Source organism: Leptodactylus fuscus, chromosome 5 (assembly GCF_031893055.1).
Source record: "Leptodactylus fuscus isolate aLepFus1 chromosome 5, aLepFus1.hap2, whole genome shotgun sequence".
Classification (NCBI taxonomy): domain Eukaryota; kingdom Metazoa; phylum Chordata; class Amphibia; order Anura; family Leptodactylidae; genus Leptodactylus; species Leptodactylus fuscus.
In genome coordinates this window covers 42214075-42239545 of record NC_134269.1, presented here as the reverse complement: position 1 = coordinate 42239545, position 25471 = coordinate 42214075, and the positions used below count along the sequence as shown (strand labels likewise).

Sequence of the window (25471 nt, the reverse complement as noted above, 5' to 3'; positions counted from 1 at the left end):
TTACGTGAGATATTGTACATGTATGGAAATAAGAACATTTTTACAACCCTAGAAAGAGTAAGAGAACATTCCAGTTACTGTTACATACTAGTGTAGCCATTATAGGGACTGTACCGTAACATTTATATTCCATCTCATAGATAAATGGGCTCTCAGTTTCTCTTTGTAAGAGATACTTACACAGAGTTTTTCTCTGGACATTCAGCCCCAAGTCTACCTATATGGAAACCACCAGTGTATCCGCCGGTATAATTGACATGCTGCGATATACAAAAATGTGACGGCTTTTGAAAACGCAGCTGCTCAGTTGCGGTTATTTTTCTGCAATGTATGGATGAGATTAGCCAGAATCCCATACACTTTGCAGGTACTGTAAAATGTCGCGGTTTTGGTTGCGACGTTTCTGCTGTGGTGTAAAATAGCTATTTGCACTGGGCCCGCCTATACAATGGGGCCACTTTTACAATTTTTCGAGGGCCACTTTCAGGTCCCAGTTGGCCCTTGCACTTCACTGTACTGACCTGAGAGACATTTCCACTTGAAGCTTTGTAGCAATAACTGGAAATACAGTTTTGTATAAAGAAAATATCCAAATCTCATAAGTGCGTTTTCCATGATGTCACTTTATTTAACTTTGGCAGGACGCATCCCACAAGTCCTGTATCCCTCGCATTCCTTACATGTCTCTGTAGACCCACCTATCATTCTTCCCTGGAGTCTCCTAGGACTTGTCACAGTTCGGTTACACTCTGTTCTGTCTGTGTGACGTTTGGCTCAGTGTCACGTATTACACAGTGTGTATTAGCCCCATATGAAATGCAGCATCCAGAATTGATGGTGCGTTGCCTGGTGCAATCAGTTCTGTTTGTTCCTTTACAGGAGGATCATAATGTGACATAAACGCTGGGACACAAAGGGAATTTTGTCTGTACAATTTCCATCTTATCAAGCCTAGAGAAAATGTTCCATTGCTTAGCGTGTCCAATAGAAGATAAACTATACAACATGGGCAAAAAATTATTTAATGCACTTTTGCAAAGAAAAATGTTCACAAGTTAAAAATAGTGTAGGCTAGAGCAATATGGCTGACACTGGGGGAGAGTTACTTTGCATAATCCAGAGTACTGGGTAAATTGGCACCAAAACTTTCATATTTGGGCCATAGCTTGGAATGCAAGATGGGCTGAAACTGTGCCAAAATTCAGTCCATTAGAATGAAAAAAACCATTACTAGTCGCCAGACAACAGGAGTCACCATAACTGACTGACACCTCGGAATCTCCAGGCAATGGCATTCAATACAGAGTCGAAGCAGAGGCATAATTTGAAGTTTCTGTCCCGGGGCTCAGGAGCCTTAGAGGCCCATAAATATTGACATCAGTATTGAGATTGCAGCTTCCATCTGGCCCATAAACCAAGGAGAGCCACAGATTACCCGAACCACACTAAGGGGGATTAAACTCCTTATCACCCATAACCATCACTATCAAGAATTCGCTGTAGGGATGATGTAGGGGCCCCGGATAAAAGATTGCACCTGAGCCCACAAGATTTTAGTTACGCCACTGCCCTGAGGTTCCTGGTCCTGGGAGTGATGATCCTGCACTCCCCTATAGGTACCCCCCTGAGCAGAAGTGATGGTAGAAGATATTTATTTATGATTGATGCTAGCTTTTCAATCCAATGTTTATCACTTGGGAAGATGACCATAGGCCATTGCCACTGCATTGTTGTTACATAATTGCCTTATTGCCTGCACAGTTGCATCATGGCACTTTAGGAACTTAGTGCGCAATGTGAAACTACGCTTCTATTGTGTCAGCACGAGGCTGGTCAGTCCATTGGAGGGCCATGATGCAGGCGCAGTTATACATGTGAATATACGTGAGTCGCCCCGGCTCGGTCTCTGTGGATGCACGGCGCGAGCAGGCCTGACACCAGGGCGGCAGCGCCTTGAAAAAGGGGAGTTTTAAGCAAAAATGGATTAAAGAAAAATAAAGAAAAAATAAAAATAAAAGTTTGTCGTGACACCAGTTGGGGTTTCGGCTTGGAGTGAAGCCGGGCACTGTAGACAGGGCCTCTGGGAATAGGTGGTGATGCAGTGCCAGATGTTATACCCTCCCCAACCAGGGCAGGTCCCAGGGCCAGATGATATAGGTGAGAAGGGGTGATTTACAGGAGGAGTAACAGAGGGATGATCAGTAAAGGAATACAGTCCAGACAGGGGTTAACCAAACACAGTTTACTTCTGTAGTCAGCAGGAGGTAACAGATGTTACAGGAGGATTCACCTTGCTCCAGTATAGTGAGATGCCAGTCTTCCCTTTTACCACTAGTATGATTCAGCCTTCCTCTGCTGCTCACACTCTCTAATAGATTTCCTCTGGTCCTGGAGCTCAGAAGTTAAGGGGGCTCTATCAGCAAAATTATGCTAATAGAGCCCCACATATGCGTGAATAGCCTTTAAAAAGGCTATTCAGGCACCGTAAATGTTACATTAAATCCCGATCCCGTTTTTAAATAAAAGTATTAAAACATATATGCAAAACTTACCTATCGTGCACCATGGGCGGGGATAAACGATGCAACGTCAGCTTCGGGCACGCCTGCCTCTTCTGTCTTCTTGGAGCGACGCCCTCTGGTTCTGTGTCTTCTGGCTTCTTCTCTTTAGATCCCGCACCTGCGTAGTAGCGCTTCCCTCCGAAGCGCCATTAAGTAAAATGGCGAGTGAGCCTGCGCTGTAGTGCTTCGGAGGGAAGTGCTACTACGCAGGCGCGGGATTTAATGAGAAGAAGCCGGAAGACACGGAACCAGAGGGCATTGCTCCAAGAAGACAGAAGAGGTAGGCGTGCCCGAAGCTGACGTTGCATCGATTATCCCCGCCTATCGTGCATCGATAGGTAAGTTTTGCATATATGTTTTAATACTTTTATTTAAAAACGGGACCGGGATTTAATATAACATTTACGGTGCCTGAATAGCCTTTTTAAAGGCTATTCACGCATATGTGGGTCTCTATTAGCACAATTTTGCTGATAGAGCCCCTTTAAATACAACTGGGTAGATCCCCCTTCTGGACAGCAGGTAACGCAAGTTCTTTGGGATTCTGCATGCACACACTCACCCCAACTCTGTTACTGAGCCTCCAGGAATCCTGCATTCACTAGGCCTTGGTCCAGTGAGTTTCTCAATTCTCTAAGTGTTTCTCACACTAGTTAGGAATTGCTGGTCCTATGACTGCAGCTCTGTCCCTGCAAGGTCTTGTCCCACCTCTGCAGGTCTCCGGCCTCCTGTGCTGTGCACACCATGCGGCTGCAGCACACACTGCACCTTCACACACCTCTCCTCTCTCCTGCACTCTCTGACCTGGAACTCAAAGAGAGGCTCCAGTCTGTAGTTCCTAAAGGGGCAGTGTCTGTGGAACTGTGTATGCTAACAGGTTGCCTGGATCTCACTATACCTTCACAGTACACAGTGTAGATCACATACACATACGCATGCGCTGTCTGATTCCTTGCGTAGGCTCTTATGTATTTTTGGCACTTAGTCTTTTGTTATTGACTATATGTGTCCTTAATATCACTAACCCTTTAATTTTCAATTTATGTATTTTTGGGGTTTTACCGGGAATTTAGATATTAATGACCTATCCTTTGGACAGGTCACCAATATAAAAGTGTTAGTGGCCTGACACCTAGCAACAGAATTGGCTGAAGAAGCCAAAGAGCTGCAACCTCTTAAGTACTTACCAATTATATCGGCTGTGCGTGGTATGGTAGCAGAGCCATATTCACTTGAATGAGACTGAGCTACAGACAGATCATAGGACCAATGAACATGACTATGCTCACCCAAGCTGATATGTGGGGGTTCTAATATTGACGCCTATCCTAAGGATTCAGCAAAACGCCTTACAAAACTAGGGCTGTTCGGAGCTAACTAATGGTCCAGGCAGTGCGGTCCAGATAATAGGTGCAGAACAGATGAATGAGAGGATGTAATGAAGGCGGATGAGCGTTGTGGCTCATTAGCTGAGTGAAATGCACAAGCGGGTTGAATGAGTATTATATACACCACATTTCTGCTGTCAATGCCATGTTGTGGCACTCAGCGACGTGCCAGCAGGTCCTATAAACTGTCCGCTCCCAGCTGCTTACATTTTTCACCCTATTAATGACAATGTATTAATGAACACTCACTTCATTCCCACTCCAGAGACGGCAGCATGCTTCAATTGTCCTTATATTATTGCAAGAGGAAAAATGAAGACAAAAAAAGTTTCCCTTCCAGGGAATATGCGGACTTTCATCCATGGCTTAAGCACATTTCCATGGCAGCTCGTTTCTACATGGCTGTAATGAGGCACAGAAGATTTTTGGCTTCTCCCTGGGTCTCTGCTGAATGAATTGAGAAGGTCTTCTGTTAAATGCTTAGTTAGCGGCGTCCAATTTTTATATGGAATCTCAGTCGCTGACAAGAAGCAGCTGTTCCGGGAGCCAGAGGAGAAGCAATATTGTGTAATTGCATTATATGGGAGGATCCTGAGTGTTATAGAGCATTTCCCTCCTTCTATGTTTTATCTGTTCAGGGAAAAGTTGGGTGGCTGACAATATGACCCTATAAAACTTATCCCCCAGTTTTCAAAGGGTCCTTAAAATGCAAATACGTCCAATTGGGCCCCCAACTCACGTATACCAATCTTATCACTATATGGTGACTGTATAATGGTATATACCGGCTCTGCAGATAACTTAGGTGAATACAGTACAGGAAACATTTTGGGACATCTCTGACTATAATCATTCACATTCCGTCTCCTTCTGGACTGGACTGCCATGATCACTTCTTACAGCTTTTACTTGTCTCTGTAAAATTTGCAACACAGACATCTTTGGCTCCTTTTCCAATAAAAAAAATATATGAAGTTCCGACACCCGGGAACCCCACTGAACAGCTGTTTGAATGGGAACAAAGCACTTGTGCAAGAGCCATGAGCCCTTCTCTATGTATATTGTAATGTTCGTTTCATATTGGCCATGCAGTGTAACTGCAGCCTCGTCCTATACGTTTCTATAGGACGAGGCTGATTGGGTCACAGGGGCCACATTGGCATCATTATGCGTAATGATGCTGGCCGTGACGCCTGAGGCCCTATCAGTGGTCAGAAGCGCCAAAGAGAACAGAGCAGGGAAGGTAAGTAACAATGTTTTTTTTCTATGTTTCATCACCTCCCCTGGGTCTGAAGAAACCCCAGAGTATAATAATAGCAGTTTCTGTTCGGTCGTGTGTGATCCCATCGAAACAGCTAGGCGAAGACTCGTTCTGTCCATGCCAGGGAAATGAACCTAGCCTGTCACTCTTGGGGGTTGCTGACCCCTGGTCTATGGGGTTTGTGGGTATGTGTATGTAACCGCTTTTTAACCAATTCAGTAGCGGGCCAATTTGTGGTGTAGGACCAGACACATTTTAGGTTTATTTTGTATGTGCGGTGTTGAGGTCTGTAACATTTTTCTCATACGTCTCAGTCAATTAATTTTTGCGTCTTTTTTTCGGGGACACATAGGGCTTTATTTTTATGTTGTTTTTTATTTTTGAATGTGTTTTAATTTTTTTTTTTATATCCGGGAAAATAGAAACATAATAGGAGGGATATTGTGTCTGGATTTTACTTTATTTATTTTTATTTAATAACACAAAACGCTACTAAAAAACTTTATAAAATAGTTTTTCCTCTCCGTTACGGTAATTTTTATTTTGTATGGTGTTGTCGGGGGCGGGGCTATAACCTTTAATAACGGCTTTTTATTAGCGTATTATTTTATTTATTTATTTTTAACTTTTTTTATTATATTTTATTTTTTAAGATTGTGTCCCCATAATGTCATAAGAGACCTTTAGGGACATCTGATCACTTATTTTTTTGTACTGGAGGCTGATTTCTCCTATAACTGGGGCTGGTACATTTAGCCCCAGTTGCAGGAGGAATCCAGCCTCCTGTACACTGTTCTTTAGACTTACAGAGCTGATCTGGGTCCTGTAGGACCCAGCAGCTCTTATAAGACACTGCTCCCGGCGGATCACGTGACCGCCGGGTCAGAGGGCGGCCGCAAGATGGCGGCGCCCATAGCCGTGTATACAGCGCCTATTGAGCGCTGTATACACAGCAATCAAGAAGACAGGGAAGGGAATAAACCTTCCCTGTCATCTCTCTGGGAGCTCCAGCTGAAGTTACAGCCGGCTCCCAGTATCAGCAGCTGCACGATCTCCGTGCAGCTGCTGTGTTCTAATTTGACGTACCGGTACGTCCTGTCAGAACTAGGCAACCACTTCCCGGACGTATATAGTCTATGGGCGGTCCGGAAGTGGTTAAGCAGATGGGGTTTCCATCTTATGGATCCCCATGTGGACCCGAAGGACAGAATCCCGAATTCTAGTGTGAGCCTATCATAAATCAGTCAATGGTCGTAACAAGCAAAGACGCTTCCTGCAAAAGTGACCAGTGATAGACGATGGTTATAATTATATTTTGTACAAAATAATTCAGTAAACGTGATTTGTTAACATTTTTTAATATAAAAAAAAACACAATAGATGAGATTTAAAATGTGACAACATATTGCAGCACAGAACTTCTAGAAAGTTCCAACTATGTCCTGGGGTTCAATAATCGAATGTATCATCCAGCATTCTTGTGGGGAGGGATGGAAGATAAAAAGTAAGTGAAAGTAATGTACCATACAGAGTACCAAATAAAACAAGGCCCTCTGCTCATTGTAACATAGAGACAGTAGATCTAAGCTAAATGCCCTCAGAGGACCATGACAGGGGTATTACTATTACAGAGTTGGTGTTCCCATTACGTCAGAGTCTTCTTGGTACACATACGTGTTTAAACACAATGCTTTGTTACTTATCTGATTGACAAGGCATAATAGGGATTGACAAAATGGCTGCCATTTACTAGTCTTGTAAATTAAAGGGAAATTCCACTTTTGCACAAAATCATTAAAATTCACCATTTTAAAGGGGTTTTCCAAGAGTCATCTGTTTGCTATCCTTCACTAAAAATCAAGCACAGCGCCCACAATGCATAGGGGCTGTGCTTGGTATTGCAGGTCAGCTCTATTTTGTTGAACAGGGCTGATGAACATGATGCCATTGGAACAGGGAAGAGGGCCCAGTGCTTATGAGGGCCATAGCCTCTTCAAACAGCTGATGGGCAGGGGTCCAGGGTGTTGGACCCCCATCAAACTAATATTAATATAAACCTTTTTATATCAGTCCTGAAAAACCCTTTTAAAATGCTGAAATCTTTGTAAATTCTTTGCTTTAGTTCTGCTTTTCAATTATATAATATTCCAGTCTCAATTTAGACACAACACTACACTGAAGGTTCTGGAAGCGTCTTGCAAACAGAGATCAGACTTAACACTGCAAAACTTTGACATAAAAAATCCAGGAGGAAAAGAGTCGTCTGCTTGCCCTTTATGCTTTGGAAAGGAATCCCCTGAACCAGGGTGAGCCCCTGACCCTTGACCACCCCCTGCACCCAATCTCCCATATACAGATAGGCAACATTCCAACCAGCCTATGTGTCAATATAAGTGTAATGTCCCGGTACTGCTCATCCCAATCCCTTTAATAGTCCTTGCAGACCGAGATGGTATGGACATTTGCATATAAGGTAAAGAGTTTCCTCCCCCTTCATTCCTTCTATATATTACCAGAGCCAGCACACAGGGGGTCTATTAATGCGCCATCTAGTGGATGTTTCTGTGAACTACACCTGCCTATACTTACCATTGTAATTTGAGTTGGCACTGTAAATGAGTGTCCAGTATGATCAGGTGACCTTCAGGACCCATCAAGCTCCCTTGACTGGCCTGGAGGAGGAGGAGTTACAGCCCCCTCTAGGGGGGTTGGGGACCTTTTGTCTGAGTCCTTTGTGTGAAGACAGCTGTAGAGCAGCACATGGAGAGCTGAAAATGGCAGCCAAGTCTGAGAGCACCTCCAACAGAGATGGCTTTTCCTCTGTACTCAGAATTCTCCTCAGAGTGTTTTCCTCTGAAGCTCCAAGCCTACAAGCACTAAAGTTGACGGACCTGGTTATCCATACATCTGGGACCTCACACGTATCTCTCTATTCAAGTAAGTCTTTGGGACAGATCTATATTTAAGAAGCCCATAGCTAGTCTGGCAGAATTCGAGGGTCTGACACCCCTGTATTTTCTCTTCTACATACATGTACCCAGTTTGTTGAGGACTAACCCCCTGGATACAGGCCATCTTTACAAGTATATACAAGTTTAACTACCCAAGCAACTACTAATTAAACTATCCAAAGCATTCCTGCTCCAAACTCTATCACCTGCTCAATTGGACACTACCTACAAAGATCGCTGTATTGTATGTGAAGAATTACTCCATATGTACATTTGTATTACCTTGTCCTGCTAGTAAAAGAGCAACGGCTACCCCCGAAACCTGGTTGTCTGTTGTCATAGTCAGATATCACGTGGGGGTTGGTAGTCGGGGACATCAAAAAGGAGATTTTGTGCACATTTGGGACCCAGGGACCCCCTGAAAGCCGGCCACAACTGATATATTACCCGTGATACCAGCCCTGGCCCTCCTGAGTGTTACATAAGTCATTGGGTGGATTATTAACAACCACTGTATAGGTGTACCAGGTGTCTGAGATGACATCAAGGCACATGGGTAGCTCACTATTGTAGCCCTCTCAGGCCTACAACCATCTTGCAGTATATCAGGTCTTCTTGTGTGTAAGCATATATCAAATATCAGGTAACATTTTCATGTAGCTTTCCATGGGGTCCCAGAATGAATTTTACTGCTTGGCCCTAAACATGCCATACCAACATTGATAGGGTAAAATCAGTAGCCAAAATCTGCTCAACTTTTTGCACTAATTTAATCTATGAGGACAATAAAATGTAGAAATTTAGGGATCTTGGACACACCAGTAGTATCTCTCTCTATTATATGGACCCATAATATGGTGCTAACGCTTTTTTAAGGACCATGTATACTACTTTTTCTTATATAAAGTTCATGGATGAAGTTCTCCTCTAGAAGCTTTGTCTTGTGGGTTATTATGGCCCATGAGGCCTTGTAGGGGCATGTGTATTTTACTGGAGACGGTCAAAGAAATACAGAGCTAAATTCAGTGATGTCCTTAATCAGTTTTCTGACTCAACAGATCTATATAAGAAATAAAAACACTACTCTCCTTGTCCTCTGTTTCCAGTTACCTCAGTTCTTGTCTTCTGTTTACAGGTCCCCAGGCTGAGGTCGGCACTGATGCACCGTTTGTGCCAGGTGACCACTGCAACCAGTCATAGGATTCAGCAGTGACCTCATCACAAATGGCATGTGATTGACAGTGACGTGTAAAAAAGTCACCATTGAGGCCTGTGATTGGTTGCAGTAGTCAATTAGCACAAACAGAACGGCTCTGCTAATGTCAGCCTAGGGACCTGTAAACGGAAGGCAGGACTTCTCACCACTGGAAAGGTGGACTGAGTGGTGGTGTGTAATGGTGTTTTATTATACTGACCCTGTCAGCAGGGCCACTTTAACTATAGACGCCCTGGGCGCTTTGGTTGCAGGAGCCTCCTCAACTGCTCCAGATCGAGAGGGACAGTCCCACATTTTGGGTGCTGTCCCGCTGTTCTGCACGGCAGACAGTGATTTCAGGTTGAGCTATTAGCTCCATGTTCCATTATTCAGCCTTTGGCTGATACTATCTGTGGCAGGGAAGCACAATGAGCACCAATCTACAGACATTACAGTCGGGGCCTGCATTTCTACGTGAATAAAGTTTGGTGAGTATTCATTTATTTATTTATTTTAAATGTAACATTGGTGCTTCTTAGTAAAGCGCCTTGCTGGAATATCATGAACTCTCTTTTTCCCAACCTGAATACCTATTTTGAAGTTGCATTCCTAGGACACAACCCATAAAGACTAGCAGAATCTTGAGTGTGGCCACTACAGATGCATTTCAGTATCATGAGAGCTTCTTGCATTAGTTAAGATGACTTGAAGCTGCTGTGACAGGTCTCTTCAGCTATAATGCATAATTTATAGGACTGGTCTTTCTATATGGGGAAGAGACCTTTGGGTCCTGCAAGACTTTACGGACTGATACGATTTCAGCATCCTTGTTCTTGATAGTTACACCCTGGATGAAATCGGAGCAGGACCAATAGAAGTGATCAGTATTATGTCATTGGCATCACTAGTTGTCATATATAATCAAACCAGTTACAAAGTACAGCATGGGAGTAGCTAAAAGTTCATGGGCCCAGGTACAAAAGCACATCTTGGTCCCCTCTGCACACCCTCATCTGATGGCTGTCTTTCACTATTTGAATCTAGATCACCCTGAAGACATATTTGCAACGTGCCTCTGCACAAAATCTCCCTAATATTCCTTTTTGGTGCCCCCCCCTTCCCCACATAATAATCATGCCCTCTTTTGTGCAATAATACTCACAAGACTCGCACAGAGTAATAGCTGGTTACATGTTTTTCCTAAACCCATGGCAAGAAAGACATCTTTCTGTTTCAAGACTACCAAACTTCCTGCTCCTACTGTGCACGGCTATCTTTAAAACCTTTTGTGCCAGTGACCATGCAGTTTCAGTTTCCCGTGTAGTAAATCCTGAGACACATTGGCTCACACTTACTAATAGTTAGAAAGAGTAAACTTAGTCTGAGAATTCACCAGATTTATCACAGTGACCGATGCCGGATGATAAATCTGGCGGCGTATCTTTCGGCTGTTTAATCTACGTTTTTCCACCTTTTAATTTGAGCCAGAATTTTATGATACAATCTTGGCGCATTGTAGAACATTTAAGCCGGGCATGGATTTTTTTGAGAATCCACACCCACACATGAGAAATTTCAGCCCAAACAAGGTGCGCCAAAAATGCACCACACTGTGCCAAAGACGCGTGACATTTACGTCCGTGTCTAGTTGTAACCATAATAATAAATGTGGGCCATTACCTAATATAGCATATGAAAGGGGTTGTCCAGAATTTATAAAAAAGATGTACCATATACAGTAACTGAGATTTCAGAGGTGCAGTCAGCCTCTCTACCTTTGATATTTGAAAGCTTCCCCCCCATCAGTATGCAAACACAGGGTAAACATCCATTGTAGATGTTGCCCTTGAGAGGATTCGAACCCAGGACTCCAGCTCTGCAAGGCCAACCACTGAGCCACCATGCTGCCCAAGCATTGTGATATACCTCTACAAAGTCCAAGTAGCATTTTCTGAAAATCTGTGCCTGTGTGTAAGCATACACATAGTGAAAACCATTCCCAGAATATACTCTTAGGGCTAGTTCACACGAGGGCACCATTGTATGAAGGCAGATTTTGAGGCGAAATCCGTTGTCAAAATCCGCCTTCATACAATGGTGGTCTATGGAGACTACTAGCGTTCTTTTTTCCGCTAGCGGCATGTTGCCGCTAGCAGAAAAAAGAAGCGAGCTGCCCTTTCTTCAGGCGGATTCCGCGGCTCGCTTAGTCGCAGCTTCCGCCTAGCGGCAGCAACTTTCGGTGTCAGCTCATTCGTTTGAGCCGACTCCAGAGGGGGAACCTGTGACCACGACGGTCGTGGCTGGCGGGTTTTGACCTGAGAGTGACGCGGCTCCCTGCGTCACTCTTTGTGCCAAAATCCACCCCACCGCCCCCCTGTGTGAATGAGCCCTTAGTGGTGTATTGGGCACCATGATGTAAAGCTGTGAGTTAGACTCCAATGAAAAAGAAATTAAAAACTTATTTATAAAGATTTCTTTGGCATCATAAAATATTTCATTAAAGGTCTCCGGCCAGGAAAGTTATGGTGATGTAACAGTTTATTGTGTATAGACAGATGTTTGTCAGTACAAGGATAGTGAATACTCTAACAATTTCCAGTAATAGGGAAACTTGTATGACAATATTCCATACGACAAGTCCCGCTTGGGCGCAAAAATATCTTACATCTGCTATCCAGACAGGTATGAAGTAATATCAGTTATAGGAGCAATGTATACTATATACAGCAGAGACACAAGTACACAAAATAGGTTTCAAATTGTTGCACTGGAAAACTTTGTATGGACAGACAGATCAAGGTCATCATTCATGGCAGACATCCATTAGTTATTACGTAGTGATCCCACACAATTTTAATCACTGGTCCGTCTGATAAGTAAGTGATGTAAGTTGTAATGAAGGTGATCTTCTTACTGGCGGCTGAATTTGTGATTTATGCATTCCCAAGCGGTCCTGAGCTTTGTCACATGACCGCCATTCTGACTACAACTAACATGGTGTATTATCTGCAGCCAGGAAGTCAGTTTCTTAAGTCATCCCTTGAGACTCAGGCCTCGTTCACATCTGTGTCAGTAATCCGTTCGGGGGAATCAGCATGGGGACTCCCCGCTGAACGGGCTACCGAATGCATATGCAAGCGGTGTGCAGTCAAAGCACATGGATAACCATAGACTATAATGGGGTCCATGTGCTTGCTGCGAAATCTCCACATTGAACATGCAGACAGGAAAGTACTTTACAATCTACTTTCCTGTCCGCATGACTCGTGCAGAGATCTCTCGGCAAGCACACAGACCCCATTATAGTCTATGGGGTCCATGTGCTTTCACTGGCACGCTGCTTGCAAATACGTTCGGTAGTCTGTTCAGGGGGTCCCCATGCGGGCTCTCCGAACGGATTACCAAACGGTAACCAATGTAACCAAGGGTCACATTGAGGTTCTTATAGATATGGTAAATTAAATTCCTATGTACAAATGAGATTGTGTGTCACTTGAAGAGTCTTAATACTGGTCACATGATACATCTGAGGACCAATGCTAAGTGGATTACTCACAAATACAGCCACTGCTAAGAAGATTCCCTCTACTACAGTTTATATCAGGGGTAGGGAATGTACGGCTCTCCAGCTGTTGCAAAACTACAACTTCCAGCATGCATACTTGTTCTTCTGTTCTTGGAACTCCCATGGAAGTGAATGGAGCATGTTGGGAGTTGTAGTTTCACAGCAGCTGGAGAGCCGAAGGTTCCCTACCCCTGGTTTATATCATGTACCTTTCTAACTGGTCAGAGAATATTTTTTATGGGAGTTCTACATCAATATTCAATATGCTTTGAATAATTCAGAAGGAAAAAGTTATGTGGTTCCTATAACACAGACTACAGTTTTTACTTGCACTACAAATTCACTTTTAGGCACTTTAAGGGCTGCATATCACTACATCATAGAAACAAAGGGTTATATATCGCTCCGGCTCTGGCTTGTGGGAAATACTACATAAACATACATAAGAGCTCATGCACACACCTGTGTACATATCACCTTCTCCAAGAATCAGGGGACATTTTGGAATTTTTTTTTTGGCACCTGTTTTCACGTATTTTCACTCACTGACTTGAGTCTATTAAGTGATCTGTGAAAACAACCAAATAGGACCTAAATATTTGGTGGCCTTCTAAAATAAACATATTCATGTGAATAATCCCAACCGTCTGACAGATGATAAAAATAAAACTTAATGACGGGTGAACAGAACCTTAAAGAGTGCCCAAAATCTCTTGTCAACTGCCAATCGCCATCTTGGGCAGTATCTTACAAGATTGGGCCCTATTGCACAGTATTCCATTAAATATAGCACATACATATTATATTATCCCTGTTTCTCACTTCATAGAAGCCTCCATTCAATAAAAAAGTACCCTCTATTCCCAGTACCCACCAAGTCTACAAGATAGGGTATAACTTAGAAAGGGACACATCTGAAGGAATCTATTGGGTTCTGAAGCAACATATGTGTTCCGTCTTGGAGTCAGGACCAAGCGATAAATAACCAATTGTTATGTCTACGAATTTGTAAACTTCCCTGCGGCCAGAAGTAATATTTTATAGCGTTTGTTCCCAATTGTCTATATAGATCTGAAAATGTTTACTCCAAATTTTTTGGTCTCATGGCGGCTTTTCAAGCAATGTCCAATATTCTGGCATCAATCTAGATCCATCTCATGTTGCTTCATCCAAGTATCAAAAGAACAAAACCCAAAAGGTAAAAACACATCTGAAAACAAAGTTTAATTGTTGTCCAGAGTAACCGCCAAAAGCTGCAACATTTGCAAACCTGCTCGGGAATTACTAACGCTGGGGTCCGCCTAGTTCCTAAGGGCACCATTGGCACTTTATTTTTTATCACCGTATTTCACATCCATTTTAAAAGGTGACAGTAAGCTGTAGGTTCACCGAAAAAAACATATAAAAATTTTCACATGTAAACTAAAAAAGCCAATAAAAATGTAAAATAAACAGCCTGACTGAGTAGTCTAGATTTGCCCCCATGACAGCGGTCTGACTGTGTAGTCTGGACTGCCCCCTGTAAAGGACGTAGTTTGGCTTTGTAGTGTGGACCTTCCCCTGAAATAGCAGTCTGGCTGTGTAGTCTGGCCCTGTTCCGATGACAGCTGTCTGCCTGTATGGTCTGGACCTACCCCCTCCCCTGATAACAGATTGGTCATTACATTGGCAATAAATAAGTCCAGTTTACACAACCAGACTGGTGTTTTAAGGGGTGTCCCAGACTACAAAGCCAAATAAGTGAATAAGGAAGCGGTCCAGACTGCTTAAAGAGGTAGTCCAGACAAAATGGGCTGTGGGGATGTGAAAAATTAAAAAAAAAAAATCACACTCATCTGTCCCTGGTGCTCTGCTGTCCTCCCAGTGTGGTATGGTCCTGCTGATATGGCGTCTTTTCAAAGTGGAACTGCTCATGTCTGTGACGTCGCAGATCCCTTCCACCAAAGCCACTGATTCAGCAGGTACGTGACTGCTGAGGCCAATCAGTGGCCTCAGCAAGAGACCCGTGTTGTCACAGGTAGTGACATCTCAAGCCCTTTGCTGAGGCCTATGATTGGGATCAGCGGTCACGTGTGGCTGGGACTTCCGCCACATGTCAACATTGGACCGAGAATACCAGACCGCACTGGGAGGTACCAAAGCATCAGAAAGAGAGGAGAGTATAATTTTTTAAAACATTTTTTCACTGACCTCGGCCTATTTGAATAGTTTAATGTCCAGTTTTGCCTGGATAACTCCTTTAACCTGACATTATATTTGTGTACACTCAAGACTGCTGTTACAAGATTTCAATACATTATTAAGGACACGTTGATCCAAGTTTTTTATACTGACTGCCAGATTGGAGTCAGGAATGATTTTTTTCCCTGAAATGGGGCAATTGGACATCAGCCCCTCTGGATCAACACTGTAGGGATTGTAGGGTTATAGGTTGGACTTGATGGACTAATGTCTTCATCCAACCTCATCTACTATGTAACTATGTATTATGGACAGGTAGCCATTATAGTCAAGGCTACGCATTAAGATTGCCATTACTGATATGTAATAAGACTTGTGTTCTGGGGAAATCCAAACTTAAAAGTCAGACTAGACTTCTACTTCTGCAGCTGGTATACTATTATAGAGAGAGATTTAGACTTCACAGTCTGACTACTGCTATAAGGGTATTCCAGACTACTGTTATAGGCAGCGCTCCAGATTTCACACCTGCACTACTGTTATAGGAGGCGTATAAAATATAATGGAAATCATGCATCCAATATGGTGGACAAAAGTGTCTATGTTGCCCTTAGAAATCAGTTTCTAGCTTTAATTTCACATGTAATTAACATAAAACAGATTAATATTAATTTCCATGCATGAGAGGGCACCACCTGTAGGCTACACAGCAGTTTAAATAGTGTTGAACATGAAGGTTGGGGTCCTTGTACACCTACGCCACATGATCGCCTAGACTATCTAGTGTTTGGAGGAGCACTAAACCAAAGCCAGCAGCAGCTTAAAGCTTACGAAACCGCTTCTGGGTTACATATCTATCATTTTAGAATTTTTTAGAAACTGATCAGCATTGACTATGTTGGAAGTCTTTAGGTTTAGTGTACCTTTAAGGATGTGCAACGCATAATAAATCCAATGGCTAAACAGATCTCTTATAAAGACAATAGTTACATAGTACTACTATCTGTGAGAAATTACGAGATAGCGGGTTGAAAAAGTCCCTACAGTATATGTTGTCAGTATGTTTCCGTCTGTTTTATGTTCCATTTTCCGTTCCACTTACACTTTCCGCTGTCACCAGTCACCACTTTGCATACCAGACAGCAATTATTAACAACACCATCACTTTTACTCTCTTCCTTCTACATTTCCCTCTTTTCTTTTCCAGATTCACTCCATTGCACATTGCTCGTATACCGCCATGTAACGCCCAAATAACTTAAACGCACTGGTAGCCATTACTGTAGTAAAACCAGTCACCGTGTAATAATGCAAAATGTGTTCCACATAGGAAGCAGATGATAGACAAGACATGACCCCTATAAGCAATGCCCAGTGCCCCATATACTACAATAAGCAATACCTTCTACATTACAGCTATTTCAAAAAGACAATGCAAGTGTATACATAATATTGGTTAACCCATGATTCCTCTGTGGCAGAGGCCCCAGCAACGCGTCGCGAAGCTCTAAAGTAATCTTTCATAGAATCTGCTATAGCAGTTTTTTTTCTCTTTTCATTGCAAAGGTCCAGCCTTCCGCTGATCTCATAAATTTCCATATGGAATATAATCCCTTTCTCTGGTGGGATTTAATACTTTTCACTTTATATTTCCATTGAAAGCCCAACAGAAACCCATTAAGAAGATGACAATCTGTGAATCTTCCATGTTGGTAAAACACGTGTACACCTATAGATGGCAAAGCCATTTATTAAGAAGGACTCAGGTTTGTCCAAAGCTCATTGTGATCCACCAGGAAACCAATGAGGTCTTCTGCAGTCTAGATAATTTTGTAGAAATTGGCCAGTAGGTGCTGTCATTTCTTGGTTTTTCGTGCGAGGAACATCTTGAATATATTAAAATAGCATACTCAATGTATCAAATGGCAGAATTCGCTTGATCTTGAGCATGTCTTCAAAACTGTCCCATCAATCCATAGTGGTCAATAGTTGATGCAGTTTTTTGGCAATTAAATAGTTTCATACTTTCTTTTGTATGAAAACCACCCTAGATATTTTAGTAAGAAGTTGCATCAACGCATTTCATAAGGTGACTTTCTATGTGACTCTTCAATTACAGCAAACTTCTCAATTTGCTCCCTCGAAGATTACTTTAAGATGATGAGACTTTCTTACACTTATCGAATTAGATTTGTTGTCCATTGGATCCATTGTCTCACTCTAGTCAAGTTTCTTCTTCGCTACCAATTTGCTAAAGTAGAGAACTTTAATGATTTTTTTTGGTGGTGGGGTGGGGGAAAATTCAGTTTCATCTTCTTTAGTCAACCCAATTCTTCAATGGTTTCCACAGTTGACCAAATATACAACGATGGCAATTAGTCTAAGTATGGATCCACAAATCAAGATGGTTAAAATCTAGGAGTGGTTAGATAAGTGGTTTTGGTCAAAGGTGCTCCAATGAACATCCATTCAAGATGAAGAGCTTCTCAAAATGTATCCCCAGGGGTACAGGAGAAAAAAGGCTGCACAGATCTTCTATAGTGAAGGTCGAGGTGGTGGCCTACTGGGTGGTGGAGCTCTACATGGAGGTGAAGCCAAAGGTGGAGGTGGAAGACAGATGGTTGGAGATGGAACAGGTGGGGGAGAATGTGTTGGTTGAGGAGGTGGCGTTATTGGAGGTGGAGGGGTATAAATTGGGCTATGAGGTGGTGTGTAGATTGGACTAGATGATGGCGTATTATGAGAAGCATTATTTAATGGGTATCTTGGCGGCATTGATTTCTTTTCTCTTGTGAAATTGATGCATCTTCCCTGAAATCATAAAAAGTAGAGAGAAATGAATACATTTGTTAGAAACAAAGCAAAGTAACTTGTATTCCAAGTGGCCGATAAAGCATGCAAAGCATGAACTGTGACATAACATTGCAACATCAGGTAATGTCATTTGTCAAGCCATAAAACTATTAATACAATGAACAGCATAGAAAGGGTTAGGCTTTCCTGCTAGCCGGACTTGCCTTGTAGCTACTTTCCAAAAATGACACAACTGCCTCAAACACTTAAACCAGCTGCTGGAACCGAGAGGCTAAATAGAGCCCAAATAAATTGCACTGAGATTTGAAAATATGTGAATTATATGGCAGATTCTTTGGCTGCACTCGGGGTGGAAATCTGTCAGCTGAGGGTCATGTAAGGATATTAACTCACTATAGCAAGTTCTGCAACATTTCAACTGGCCTGTCCTAACATTTATCTGATTCTAGGATGGTTTTCTAATGGCACGGGACTTGGAACGCTATGGATTCAATTTCTTCCCCTTCTCAGCAAAATGTTACTCTATGAGTGATGGGCCTGGTCTCCAAATGTGTTCCTCATGGTGAAGGTGTTAAACAATTCCCTTGGAGTTTTGAAGAGCATGTCTGGAAAGTATTATGTAAGTGGTTCTTGTAGGAATGCATTAATGTGCCATCTAATAAACACAGTTGTCGATTCAGGCCCTGACAAATTCAGTCATGCCCCTAACCCCACCCTTTTCTCTTTGTGCCCTCCACACAGTAATAGTGCATTTTTCAATGTATCACACAGTATAATGCCCCCTTAGTAACCCCCGTACATTTCAATGCTCCATAAGTGGCTTACACACTGTTTAAAGCCCTCTTAGAGGCCCCCACGTAGTGAGATAGCCCTGAATGAACTCCCTTATTGCCCCTCACACAGTATAATGCTTCCTTAATGTCCTCTTCATGGTTTGATGCAACCTTAGTGAACCCCACTCAATATAATACTTCCATAGTACATTCCTCAATAGTAAAAATGCTCTTTAAAGGGATTCTACCATTAAAACTTTTTTTTTTTTTGTGGATAAGATGTCGGAATAGCCTTTAGAAAGGCTATTCGTCTCTTACCTTTAGATGTGGTCTCCGCTCCACCGTTCCTCAGAAATACCGTTTTTTACTGGTATGCAAATGAGTTCCCTCACAGTGATGGGGGTGGGCCCCAGAGCTCAAACAGTGATGAGGGCGTCCCCACCGCTGCCAGAGAAGTGTCTCCAAGCGCCTCCTTCTTCGTCCGTCGCGTCATGTTCAATTTCTTCTTCCGGCGCAGGCTCGTAATCTAGCAGAGCAGAGCAGACTGTGCAGGCGCACAGGCCACTGGAAAATGGACGCTAACAATACTGTGCAAGCGGCCATTTTCCTGTGACGTGTGCACCTGCGCAGTCTGCTCTGCTCTGCTAGAAGTTACGAGTCTGCGCTGGAAGACATTGAAGATGACACGGCAGACGAAGAAGGAGGCGGCGCTTGGAGACACTTCTCTGGCAGCGGTGGGGATGCTCTCATCGCTGTTTGAGCGCTGTGGCCCGCCCCCATCGTGGCGGGAGAACTCATTTGCACACCGGTAAAAAACGGTATTTCTAAGGAACGGCGCGGCGGAGACCACATCTAAAGGTAAGAGACAAATAGCCTTTCTAAAGGCTATTCCGACATCTTATCCACAAAATTTTTTTTTAATGGTAGAATCCCTTTAAGAGAAGAAGTATTGCCATAAAAAAATATGCCAAGTATACCAAATATATTATATACCAGAAGAGAACTGATGACGCTCTTTCACCATTGTATTCAGCTTTATCTACATCCTGAGGATGCAGATAGTGTTGAAGTTGAAATATCTAGAATGCATAGGTTTGAGGCTCAGTGGGGGGCAGCAGGACAGCCCTGGTCTGTAATATTGGACTGTGAGAAATCTAGCAGGAGATGAAAAGGTGTGGATTTAACTGTGAAACTCTCCCCTTATAGGATAATGTCAGTATTTCTATGGCATAGTGTGCTAGGCATTATATAAGATACAGTTCTTAGTTCTCATGTGGCACTAAATTGGCGCTGAATCCCTTCAAACCCAACCAGCATCACCAATGCATACAGTGAGTCCTCTGCTTACTCCTTATACAAAGACTGATTGACCACTTTCTCTGATCAGTGTCTATTGATGTGGCTGTCAATCATCTTGTGTGGGCGAGATAATCAGAACTCTCACTGTCTCTCCTAGGAGTCCTGCACCAAATGTCTCTGCCTCTCCTTCTCCATCATACAATACTGTAAGACAGGGTAATAGAAATCACCTGACAGGTTTTAGGCAATGCGACAGTAGATTGAAAATCATTACTGCCACCATTGCATGACCTCAATATTACTCTAGGGGAAAATATTGTTTCAGTAATTGCAAAAATTCCCACCATGTTTCTCAATTGTCACTTGACTTTTCACCCCATTTTATTGTAACTTTAAACACTACTTTGGAGTGGCCAATATCATAACGAATTAGAAAACATATCAAAGCCAAATAACGTAGCGCTGTATGCAGAATGCGCGTTTACATGACTAAACCATCCATAATTTCCTGCCATTACAGGTTATTTCTAGAAATCATACAAAACTTAACCTTAAAATGGTTTTCCAGGATAAATGAAAAATCCAGGGTAGTGGGACGTGGTGTAATTTTTTTTTAAAAAAAAGGCAATATTCACCTACCCAGGTCTTCTATTTGGGTGGGGTATTCTCTGTTGTCTCTATGGTCTTTGGACTGGCCAGGCTGGAAGTCATGCTCATGTAACTGCTGAGATTAGTGATTGGCCAAAGTGGTCACATGAGCCTTAGCACTTCTGGCCCTGCACGTAAAAGCACTGGAGGGATTAAAGAACATGACCCCCAAATGGAAGCCACCCATGGATTTCTTATTTATCTTGCAAAACCCCTTTAATACATTGCACATAGTAAGAAAACAGTATGGTAAGTTTTTAAGCTTTCACTATTGGATGCTTCTGGCAGCTAGATGTTTATCATGTAAAGTATATGTGTCACCAATTTTGCCCCCTCCCTCAAAGCACCATGACCACTAGATAGATGGTAAAAATAAGTGTAAAGATGCCTATGACGCCCATCATGTGCCTCACATAACTGGGAAAATAACATTTTAATTGCTCGCTTACGTAGATGCCAAGTGTCCAGGAGTTAGATATTGTCCTGGCTTCCCTGACCAATTCCACCGCTCTACTCTTAAGTGATGGATCTAGCAGATTTCTACATCATGGCAAACTATTGGCTATCGACATGGCTGAACTTTACATATGCGGATAACCTGTCCTGAGTTTTTTTCTTGTGTATGCATATAAAAATAAAATTGTACACACAAGTAAATGTGTGAAAGGTCTTAACAACCTGAAGAATTACAGCGTTTCTCAATATCTGTCAGTAATGCCAGGTACTCGCTTGACTTCCAGGAATCGGTCAATGACGACATTAAGCCATAATCTTCCACCGAAGAAAATGTTATTTAATAGTCAGAAGGACAGGTCTTGGCATCGGTCGTGTTCACTGGGCCTTCCTGCAGCTGCTCATAAACTACAAGAGCTATTTTCCCCTAAAACTTGAACCATGTACACTACACTATACACATCTGCTTCTTCTTGTTTAACTCATTCATGGTGTTTGAATGGTGGAACTAAGACACATACCGTAGATGCACAGAGATGCAGACTGATATTAAGTTTCTGCCAATGTGGCCTCTTACACCACCGGATATTTTATCCGTGGTGTGCTGGGCCGCAACCGAGGTCTGCAATTTTTAGAACATGTCCGTAATGGCTGCAATTCACGGCACTGCACGGACTCGCCCATAGAATTCGGCATAGAGTGCAGCAGTTTACGGGCATCTGTGGAGTCTATGTTGCTGATCAGCAACATGTGGACCGTAAAAGTATTACGGTCGTGTAAGACCAGCCTAAGAGAACTCAAAGCGTACCTCCAATTCTAAAACTACTTTCCATAAATGAATAGTACAGGAGAATATAAGAAACTTTGTAATATATCTTATGAAAGAAATCTGTTTCCTTCTCCACTTAAGCTGCTCTCCTTCTCCTTATCTTCACTCAGACTCTGTTTACACAGAGCTTGTCATTGTATTCATTTCAGACACAGAAGTCTATGGAGAGGGGACGATGAGGCTGTTAATTGATTTACTCCCTCATTCTGTGCAGCAGTAGGCTTCTATGATAAAGCATAACAGGGTTAAATGAGTTCTCTCACAGATTAGCAGAGTGTAGCAGCTATAGTTATTTATATGTCTTTCACAGCAGCCACGTCCTCCTCCTTCCTCTCTCCATAGACCACTGTGTCTGAGATGAATACAATGACAGGCTCTGTGTAAACAGAGACTAATATGTAAAAGGTAACTCAGCCTGATAAATGGAGAAATAAAATATACCGGGGTTTCCTGGACTCCTTGAATGGAATACCGAACGCAGATGTAAACCTGGCCTAACTTAGGCTGGCCAAACACATTAGTCATGGCTAGGCCAAGCATGTGTTCTCAAGAGGCAGAAGGGGAAGCCAATGCCAGACATCTCCAGTAGTGGCTTATATCGCTTGTGAACAAAAGGATTGGGCATGATGAAATCCAAAAAAGCCTGATTCTTAGGGCCCTTTCACACGGCGTAAGCACTCGGCTCATTCCGAGTCGTACACACGAGTGCTTCTAAACACTTCCCATTCACTTCAATGGGAGAGCTTGTAAAGCCGACTTTACGCGCGCTCCAATTGAAGTGAATGGGAAGTGTTTAGAAGTGCTCGCGTGTACAGCTCAGAATGAGCCGAGCGCTTACGCCGTGTGAAAGGGCCCTAATCTGCCATGTGGTCTTGGTCTCTTTCTGCTGTCTATTTCTCTCTGTTTCTATATAGATAGCAATGAATGTAGATTCACATGCATTACATAGCTGTCCTTTAGCTACTCTTCCCAATGCACATACACTTGGTGCTGGGTTGAACATGCACGTGTGTGCAATAAGGAAAGGGGAGACATTTCTAGTAGCTGATTATTTTGAGTATAAAAGGATTGGGCAGGTTGAAATCCAACAGCCTGATCCTAATCTCCATTAACATCTTCTCCCACTCACATAACATAATTGACAAATCCTGCTAAAATCTGTGGCTTCAGACAATATTGGTCCGATTTACATAGCTTGGTTAACTATACCTATTGAGATCTCTGGGGGTGAGAGGCTTGAGTGACTGCCGAAAACCCCATGGTCTGCTCATCTGTCCGCGAAACTGGGCAGTAGACAGAAACCCGGCGGTCAGCTTTCAAACCTATTCACCTAAATGGTTTTGCAAAAGTGACTTCCCGTGTGCATCTTCTGCCTGTCCACGGGGAAACAGTTTTTTTTTTAACTGGACACAAAGTCCTGCATGTCAGACTTTGTGTCCGGCGAAAAAAAATGGTTTCCCTGCGCACAGGCAGAAGATGCACACGGGCAGTCACTTTTGCACACCCATTCAAGTGAATGGTTTTGTAAGCTGACCGCCGGGTTTCCGCCTCCTGTCCAGTTTCGTGGGGCAGAAGATGAAAATCGGCTGATCCGGAGACCGGGCACAGATGTGAACCCACCCTTACATCTTGTGTTTTCCTCCGCTTTGCAGACCTATATGTCTCCATGGTTAAAGACTACAAACAAACCCTGTGTGTGGTCAGATCTGAAAGTTACTCCCTTCTGCCCCACTCTTCTTGCCAACAGTCATAAACAGGTTGCAGAGGGAATAGAGTACCCATATATGCTGGATTGGATTATATGCAGGTATATAGGTCAAGATAGAAGCTGCATACACAAAATAGGAAGCTGTAGGTTAGATGCACTGGTGCAATAGAGACAGGGGTTGCAAATATACACCTAGCCTTAAACTGTGGCATTTCACAGATTTGGAGAATAGTCGAGTTCGCATAGTAAAGTTGGAGAAAAACTCAAAGAAAGAAGCAGAGGTGTAGTATTTGGATCTGGATCTTGGCTTCTGTGACTGCTATGGATTCTGGCAGCTAAAATCTTGAAATGAAGTGTAAAATGTAATATTAATATTTATAGTGATTTAACTTCAATTCACCAAAATATACCATGTTTTCTCAGGAAGAAGTTTCTTCACTGCTAAACTGTAGAGAAGTAGCTGAGCATTGCGGTGGAGCTGAAGTGTCACCTCCAAATCTGGAACAGTCTAGAGGTAGACGTATGAGTATAAATGGCCATAGGCCAACCCGGACCTGGATTTAGACTAACAAAGCCAATCTAAGTTGAACTTGGCAAACTGACCGAGACTGCCGCCAAGTCTATTATATAGGATAGAAACAGTTTCACATACTATGGAAGTGTCAGTAAAGTCAGAGAGAAGCTTTAGACTTTGTAGGAAGACTTTATGGGCTATGCTGTATAAATCTGGCATAGAGTGCAAGGAAACAAAGGGTTAACTTTTACTTCATGCGACAGATTGTGACGGTTTTCTTATCTAGTTGCATAAAACCAGGATAAGTAGCCTTTGAAGATGTTGTTCATCGCAGTTTCCTACCCTTCTGTAGTTAAATCATTGTAAAAATACTCCATTAATGATGTAGGAGAATGGAGAATGTCGAGCTTCCGAACATGTGAGAAAACCGCAGGAATCCCCATGTGACCTGCGCTCAGATGTTATTGGAAGCAGCTGGGACTGATAATGACCTATAACAACCCCCTTCTCCCTCTTGCTGCAGGCAACGGAATAACAGAGCGGACTTTTGTTTTTTAATCGTATTGGTTATGTCTCTCCAACAGGGGGCGTTGTGGTCTTAAAATAACAGGATTTGTTCAATGACAGCTCTCATTTCCAGTAAGGTTAGGTAGCTGTATGGAAAAAATAAGTATGGAGCAATCGACAGCATCATCATTAGAAGCTAACAACTTACACCGAGTATTTTTTCGGAGACCATTCGCCAATACACTGCAGTATTACAACTGGGTTTTGTATACATTACAGTTTAGAGTGAGTTCACTATTGTTATATCCAGACAAGCAATATAACAAAGGAATAAATCCCTCAAACTGCTGCCTACAAATTGGGGTCCATTTTTTTGGAGGAGACTAAAATCCCCAATCATGTTTCAAGGTTCTTTAACGGACCAAGTGTGTTATCTATAGGTGGCACTAGAGAAAGGTTCTTGTTTTTTTGGAGGAGGGCTTATAAGCATAGATTTCCTAGGAAGCATTGTTAGTAAGTAGAGATGAGCGAACACTGTTCGGATCAGCCGTTCCGAACAGCACGCTCCCATAGAAATGAATGGAAGCACCTGGTACGTACACTTTGCCGGCATCGGGTCGCCGTGCCAGGTGCTTCCATTCATTTCTATGGGAGCGTGCTGTTCGGAACGGCTGATCCGAACAGTGTTCGCTCATCTCTATTAGTAAGATTATAAGACTGCCAACACTAGCTAGCATCTGTACAATGACTAACAGACCCCACAGAAAATATTGCAAAAACACGGCTCCCTTAGGCTCCATACTTGCTTCTGTCACCAAAACAGT

At 42.8% G+C, this 25471-nt stretch overlaps 1 protein-coding gene across 1 annotated transcript in view; it reads right to left on the bottom strand.

Moving 5' to 3' along the window:
* Positions 1 to 17231: 17231 nt before the first annotated feature.
* The window catches only part of ANTXR1 (ANTXR cell adhesion molecule 1), a 122375-nt gene continuing 114135 nt past the window's right edge, over positions 17232 to 25471 (bottom strand). The window contains exon 18 of the mRNA XM_075273035.1: positions 17232 to 17913. Within this exon, the coding sequence (XP_075129136.1) occupies positions 17638 to 17913 (276 nt within the window). The 3' untranslated portion in view covers positions 17232 to 17637. The remainder of the gene's footprint in view (positions 17914 to 25471) is intronic.